The sequence below is a fragment of the Chiloscyllium plagiosum genome, unplaced genomic scaffold (assembly GCF_037043375.1).
Source record: "Chiloscyllium plagiosum isolate Xiang-an unplaced genomic scaffold, Cpla_swu_hap1 HiC_scaffold_32, whole genome shotgun sequence".
Classification (NCBI taxonomy): Eukaryota; Metazoa; Chordata; class Chondrichthyes; order Orectolobiformes; family Hemiscylliidae; genus Chiloscyllium; species Chiloscyllium plagiosum.
Window position 1 is genome coordinate 20,027,342 of NW_028270170.1, and position 7,818 is coordinate 20,035,159.

General features: G+C 37.6%; 1 protein-coding gene across 1 annotated transcript in view; it reads left to right on the forward strand.

The window, feature by feature from the left end:
* Window positions 1-6,757, forward strand: part of haus7 (HAUS augmin-like complex, subunit 7) — a 30,004-nt gene extending 23,247 nt beyond the window's left edge. Inside the window, exons 6-10 of the mRNA XM_043675044.2 lie at window positions 1,477-1,626; window positions 2,545-2,647; window positions 3,682-3,888; window positions 4,935-5,046; window positions 6,304-6,757. Coding sequence (XP_043530979.1) covers window positions 1,477-1,626; window positions 2,545-2,647; window positions 3,682-3,888; window positions 4,935-5,046; window positions 6,304-6,374 — 643 coding nt within the window. The 3' untranslated portion in view covers window positions 6,375-6,757. The remainder of the gene's footprint in view (window positions 1-1,476; window positions 1,627-2,544; window positions 2,648-3,681; window positions 3,889-4,934; window positions 5,047-6,303) is intronic.
* The last annotated feature ends 1,061 nt before the right edge of the window (window positions 6,758-7,818 follow it).

Below are 7,818 nucleotides of genomic sequence, written 5' to 3' on the forward strand. Positions count from 1 at the left end.
TTTGTGCGTGGGAAATCATGTCTCACAAACTTGATTGAGTTTTTTTAAGAAGTAACAAAGAAGATTGATGAGGGCAGAGCGGTAGATGTGATCGATATGGACTTCAGTAAGGCGTTCGACAAGGTTCCCCATTGGAGACTAATTAGCAAGGTTCGATCTCATGGAATACAGGGAGAACTAGCCATTTGGATACAGAACTGGCTCAAAGGTAGAAGACAGAGGGTGGTGGTGGATGGTTGTTTTTCAGACTGGAGGCCGGTGACCAGTGGAGTGCCACAAGGATTGGTGTTGGGTCCTCTACTTTTTTGTCATTTTCATAAATGATTTGGATGCGAGCATAAAAGGTACAGTTAGTAAGTTTGCAGGTGACACCAAAATTGGAGGTGTAGTGGACAGCGAAGAGTGTTACCTCCAATTACAAGATCTTGACCAGATGGGCCAACGGGCTGAGAAGTGGCAGATGGAGTTTAATTCAGATAAATGCGAGGTGCTGCATTTTGGGAAAGCAAATCTTAGCAGGACATATACACTTAATGATAAGGTCCTAGGGAGTGTCGCTGAACAGAGACCTTGGAGTGCAGGTTCATAGCTCCTTGAAAGTGGAGTCGCAGGTAGATAGAAGGCATTTAGTATGCTTTCTTTTATTGGTCAGAGTATTGAGTACAGGAGTTGGGAAGTCATGTTGCGGCTGTACAAGACTGTTAGAATATTGCGTGCAATTCTGGTCTCCTTCCTATCTGAAAGATGTTGTGAAACTTGAAAGGGTTCAGAAAAGATTTACAAGGATGTTGCCAGGGTTGGAGGATCTGAGCTACAGGGAGAGACTGAACAGGCTGGGGCTGTTTTCTCTGGACCGTCCGCAGCTGAGGGGTGACCTTATGGAGGTTTACAAAATTATGAGGGGCATGGATAGGGTAAATAGACAAAGTCTTTTCCTTGGGGTCGGGGAGTCCTGAACTAGAGGGCATAGGTTTAGGGTGAGAGGGGAAAGATGTAAAACATCCTGAGGAGCAACTTTTTCACGCAGAGGGTGGTACGTGTGTGGAATGAGCTGCCAAAGGATGTGGTGGAGGCTGGTACAATTGCAACATTTAAGAGGCATTTGGATGGGTACATGAATAGGAATGGTTTGGACGAATATGGGCCAGGTGCTGGCAGGTGGGACTAGATTGGGTTGGGATATCTGGTTGGCATGGACGGATTGGACCACAAGGTCTGTTTCCATGCTGAACACCTCTATGACTTTAATTAAATGCTGATGTGAGCAATTTGAAATTAATGAGAACTATTCAACAAGAAATGTGCGAAATGTGTTAACTAAATTCAGTGATTACTTGATTACACCATTTCAAGAAGACCTCACGATAGACCCTTAACATTTCATGCTGAGCAAAATTCACTGGTTCGAACACCAGTAAATTGAAAATTTTTCTTGATACATTAAAAGATGTTAATGAACTTTTATTTTGTTTTCAGTTCTGTACATGCGTGGAATTCCCAGTTACTCGCAGAAGTTCGAAATGACCCTCATCTTCGATCACCTGCAAAACTGGATTTCAACCTCTCTCTTGATGCACACAGACTTCTTAAAAGAGCTGAGGCCAATTTTGAATCACGAGGGAAAAAGCAAGTGGTTTTTTGATAGAATGTTATTGGAACATTTTAAGATGTATGAATGTTATATTGCCTAGACAGTTATGTTAGAAGGCTCAAATGTACAAACAATTGTTCATAAAAAGTTTGAAAAGCCACAGTTTGTTTATTGAGGTGAAAATCATTGGAAAAAAGTTATGTTAAATCTGCAAGTTTTCCTTGGAATTTTGCAGGCTTCTGAAATCTAACAACAAAATGAACATGAACTGGATAGTGTTAGAAGCACGTTACTTAATTTTACGATTCATGTTTGTTGCCTTTATCCACAAATATTCAGATCAGGTTATACTGCAGGAATGTATTTTTCTTGTAATTGAAGATTTAAATTTGACTTGAACTAATGATTGTATATTATGACTTTTGTGTCCTTGGGGCATGCCAGAGTTTTTCGCAATCAATTTAAGTGTTTTCAAAGTATAGTCAATGTTATGATGCAAGAAAACATGATTGCTGATGTATGCTCGGCAAGATTCCACAAACAGCAAAAAAAAAGTAGCAGATTAACTGATGTGGTAATGTTGGATGAAAGAGAAGTGTCTTCTGTTTTTATTTCACTTATAACTTGGGGTATTAAAATCTACGCGGAAAGGTTGTATGTTCTTCAGTTAAAATCCAAAGATAGTGCATCCAAATGCAGCACTCCATTCGTGGTGCATTAATGTGTCAGTTTAGATTGTGCTTAGGTCTCCGGAGAGTGCTTGCACTGTTTTATTCAAAGGGTAAAATGATATGACTCTGTAAGGCCAATGTTTAGCAATTATAGTTCTTTAATTTCCAAGGGTAGGTGCATGCGCAGTGTCTTCAAAAAGTGCGACTTGCATTAACTTCCGACTACTTTAGAGGCAAGCTATTATGTTTGCAACCATTTAATTTGTCTGAAAATAATTTCAGGAGATGTTCGCCACCTTCTACTCATTCTATGGAGAAAATGTTGGTGAAACTCTCTGAGGAATTAAAGGAAACAAATGGATACCTTGAAGAGATGAAGAAAACAGTAAGATTTACAAACTCCTCATATTTGATTTATCCTGAAAAGCTATTGCCCGTTATTTTTAAGAAGGTAGCTGTTAATGATTGCTGATTGACAGTTGCTCTGAATCCCTTAATGGGGACTGTATGGATGCTTGTTGGTCTTTTTGAAAGTCAGAGCTGTAAAGAGAATTAAGAGGTACAACTGATTGTTTGAGTGTTTCTGTCAATGAGAGAGAGGAAGAATGCTCTGTGATCTTGGGTGAAACTGGAGAAAATCAACCCCTACTTCTCAATTTAGGTGGTGGAAAGAGGCAATGTCTCCAAAAATAATGTGAAACCAGTCTCTGATTTGGGAGAGGGTGAGATGGGATTTATAATATTTTTGGTGAATATATTCTACAGGGCTACAAAATTTGCAGAAGTTATGTACCAAAGGTGAATAATGATGTTGATGAATTGGAACATCTTCCCAATATAGTATCTAGCAATTCCAGATCAGATGTAGGTTGATTTAGTGCAGAATAAAGCTCATTCAGTAACTTAAACCCAATGTTAACAATACTTCATAATGCACAAGCACGTTATCTACTATTTCTTTCACCAATTATTCTTTGGCCATCTGAATGAAATTTCAGATAATGTCTGCTGATGATCAGTTCTGCATTGTGCTCACATCAATTGGAAACCAGGTTTGGACTTTGCAAAGTAATTGTTGAAAACATTGTGGTGTGTTTATTCCACTTGGATGGATACAATCTAATCCCACACAGTTATTAGATATTGTGCCATCTAAGTTTCTACATAAAGTTCTAGACGTGCTCCGCAGGTCAGGCAAACACCTGTGAAGTCATAAATAATTACTGAAAGGTCATTGACTTGAAGTATTAGTTTTATTTTTTTCTGTCACGGTATTTTCTATTTTTAGTTTCAGAAATGAAGCATCCACAGAATTTGATTCTGTATTCATTTCTGTTTATTTGCTCATTCTGAACATGTAGCTGCCCTGGTAATGCTGGTAATTTCTGTTTTTAACTTTGTTTTTTAAATAAAATTTAGCTTGTTTTTCTGGGTCCCACTGAGAATAATGATACCACCTTTCAAACCTTGAAGCTCACGCTTTCAGACTTCCATCAGCTGATGACTGTGTTTTCTCTGACGTTTGAGCATGAATTTGGTATGCACTGTAATAAAGCACCACCGGATCTTTGCAACTTTGGATCACTCTGCAGAGCTGTCCATAAGCTTCTGACATCTTGTGTTGATGTAAGTCTTGCGCATGTTTGTGATTTTAAAGTTCAGCAATGAGATCCTTAAATTTTGTTTTTTTTTCAAACTTTCGAAACAGAATTATTTGTTTGAAATGGAGTCAGATTGAGCATAATAACTTTTAGCTTGGAGGCAAAACAAATTTGCCGCAATGACAGATATGAATTCTCAATTTACAGGAAAATGTTCGTGTTTTCCATGAACAAAGAATCCAGTTAATTCTGTTTTTAATCTTGAGAGACCAGGCTTGCAACTTTATTAGAGTAGAATAGCCTTTATAGTCATGTGCACTTGAATGAGTGCAGTGAAAAGTTTGTAATGTCGCCTCTTGGCGCTTTCTTAGGTACAGATACTTTTAAGTGTTTTCACAGAGCTGAAATAGTTTTAAAAAAGATTAGCATGGAAGTACAGAGTTTAAACACCCAAATTGAAATTAAAAAGTGTCTATAAAGTACTCAAGTTTATAAAGTTATTGTCCTCAGAGTCCTTTTCCAACATGAGACGGGCCTGCTGGGCTTCAGAATATGAGTCTAGTCTGGCTCCACATGCTGTCCACTGTACAGGTCTCACTGCACTGCTGCTGCTGCGGGACTCGCTGCAGCTCCGGACTCGGTCTGTGTCGAGCTCTGCTCCAGCAGGGTCGGATAATTTATTTAAGAAGTGAGGTGTGAGGTGAGATTTGGTGGAAGCTGCTGCAAAGAGGGAAGAAACAAAAAGATAAGGAGCTGGTCAGCAGAGGTACTCTGACTGCCGCGTCTTATTCTGCACCATCTTGATTACTTATATTATTTCCAGTTTGATGCTATAAGAGTGAGTTAATATACTTTCACATTAAGAATCAGCTCACAGTATGTGAACCAATTATATTAAGTTTGTCCAGCTTGCACAAAAATGAGCCCATCGTCAAATTCTGTGCTTGTGTGTGCACATTTTGTGTCAATCCATTTGGTACAAATCTGTGCTTCTGCAACTTAGTGTCAGCATGCTATCTGAATCCTAAAAATGCTTGTCATCTGGTTACATACATGTACCCCTTTACAAAGGAGCTTGCAGCCTTGGCAGAAATAAGTGACACATGCAGGAAGTTGGAGACAATCGTGAATGGACTTCAACAAGATGTGATAAACTGGGAAGGTGGTGACGTTGCCACACTGCGTAAGTAAAGCAATCAGGCAACTGTTGCCTACCTCTCTTAACAATCACATGTATTGCACAATCTTTCCATTGCCAACAATTATCACTTAATTGTGAATTAAAATGCTCCAAAGGCATAATGCATATTCATAGTTTTGCAAAGTTACATGAACATGTATCTTGAATAAACATTCTCGTAACCAATTTAAATTATAATTTTGCCTAATATTTCTTCTAAATTAGTGTTTATATTCACCCATGGGATGAGGTCATCGCTAATTATGCCAGCATATATTGGCCATCCCTAATTGTCCAGAGTGGGATGGTTAAGAACTACATGGCTACAGGTCAGGAGTCAAGTATAGGCCAGACCAGGATCAGATGGCAATTTTCTTTCTGAGAGGATATTAGTGAACCAGATGGGTTTTTCCCGACAATTGATAATGGATTCATGCATCGTTAGACTGTTAATTCCAGATTTGATTGGATTCAAATTCTTATCAACTGCTATGGGTCCCCAGAATATCACCTTGGTCTCTTGATTAACAGTCCAACGATAATATCACCAGGTCATTACCTTCCCATTCTACTATTTGATGTACTATGTATTCAGATGCTGGTGCACAGCATTCTTTTTTAAAGTCCTTCACTAATCTTACTTTCCTGAAGGATTATGCTTCTTATAGTGTGAATCAATTGCTCCATGTACTGAGCTAGTCATGTTTGGCCTCCTTATTCATGTGACCTATGATGATGAACATTCTAACAAAATTCTGTTGTTGTGTACTTTGCAATTTCTTTTTGAGCAGGCACCATACTTAACATGGAGCAAGGTACCTGTCAGGCTGTTGAGTGGCTGAACTTGCACACAAATTAGGGGGAAATACTGGTCATTTGGCTGTTTGAATACTGGAAGCATCAGAATTGAGTTGATCTTTCTCTGCACCTTTTCTAGCTGTTCTATTACCCTGCTGTACATATGATTCGCCTGAATAGCACACATTAAGCAACACTTTTCACAGTATTTTAGTACATGTGACAACAATAAATCAAATCAAATGAAGGCATGTAACTGTCACAATTATTATAGTTAATCAAAGTTAGTGGCCAGGTCCATGTAAGATTTTTTTAATTAACCTTTTTTTTTGCATTGTGACATTGAGACAAAAGTTAGTTTTAAGATCATGTTTCTAAATTTTTAATATGCAGGACTATTATATATTAAGGACATTAAATTTGTCAAAGAATATGATTGTTCACCTCTTCCTTTTTCTGCAGCGGTACAGGTTAATGAGGTGAAGAAGAAATACACTGAATTTCTGGAAGTCTTTCGGGCCATGCATAATTAAAGTGTAATTCTGTATATATTGTACATAGTATGTTCTTTCACTGTTGACTCCTGCAAAGCTCTTTACACAAATTCTTCAAAAATAAAGCTCCTCAAAATGCTAGAGTGGAATGTTGATTCTAAAACTTACTGTACAGTGTAGTGATTTTGTTCAAAGTTGATGGTAGGGTGCAAAACCCCAATCAATTTTATGTCATTGTCTGTTTTTAATAACCATGTGAGGTAAATGGTGTTAAATGAGATTCCCCAGTGGAACTTTTTTTTTAATAAAGCTTTTATTGACTTAATAGTTGGTGCTTTACAAATTTTGCCTGAAGTATTGCTGTTTGTCATTTTGACTTTTTTTCTGAAAAGAGCTTATGAAATAAAAATATTTATATTCTATTTTGCAAGGACGTGATTTTGTCCATATTCTTCATTATACTTTGAGCAGCGTTTTCTATGCAACTAACCACAACTTGAAATAAAAGGTGTGCAAAGATTTTTTAAAAACCCTGAAGTTTAAATCATATCCTTGCCCTTTTGACATCTACCATAGATTAAAGATTTTAAATTTCTGGAATTGTTTTGTATTTGTATTATAGGTAGAATGCTTGTGAGATGCTCAATTTAATTGCATAAAATTATGTGCTATTTGCACAAATATAATACATGCAAAGTACCTTTGATTAGCTGAAAAATTAGAAATCATTCCCTTGTGTACATCTTCCTGCATTTGCATTTACAATCTACAAAATGCACTAATACATTTTCCATCTGAAGTATTTTTACGAATCATGCAGTTTTACTTTAAATTAATACTACAACATATTCCACTAAACTATGAATTGTATGAATGATAGATGAATGAAGATAGACTAGAACTCAGTTAGCCGCCGCTTTCCAAGGAGGCTTCTATTTCTGATCAAGACCAGTTGATTATTATCTTGAAAAGAGGCAAAATACAAAAGATATTATTAAAAGGTAATACTGAGCAACATGTGATATTTATCAAGGAGAATGTAGATAATTGCTGATAAATTAGAAAGCAAAAAGGGTCAATCAAAATAAATTTGAAAGAGGGGGAATCTGTGTTTACAAGTTAAAGGGAAAATAGAGAAAGGGGTAAATATTTTGACATTTTTGGAGGAGAAATGGGTTGTTGAAAATTGACTATTACCAAAACCAATTTATCTCAGAAACAAAAACAAAAATTGCTGGAGAAACTCAGCAGGTCTGGAAGCATCTGTGGAGAGAAAGAGAGTTAATGGTTCAGGTACTGTGACCAATTTGTTACTGAGCTCTAATGTGTCCTAAAGTGGCACAGTGGCTCTGTGGTTAGCACTGCTGCCTCACAGCAACAGGGACCCAGGTTCAATTCCAGCCTCGGGTGACTGTGTGGAGTTTGCACATTCTCCCTGTGTCTGCGTGGGTTTCCTCCGGGTGTTCCGGTTTCCTCCCACAGT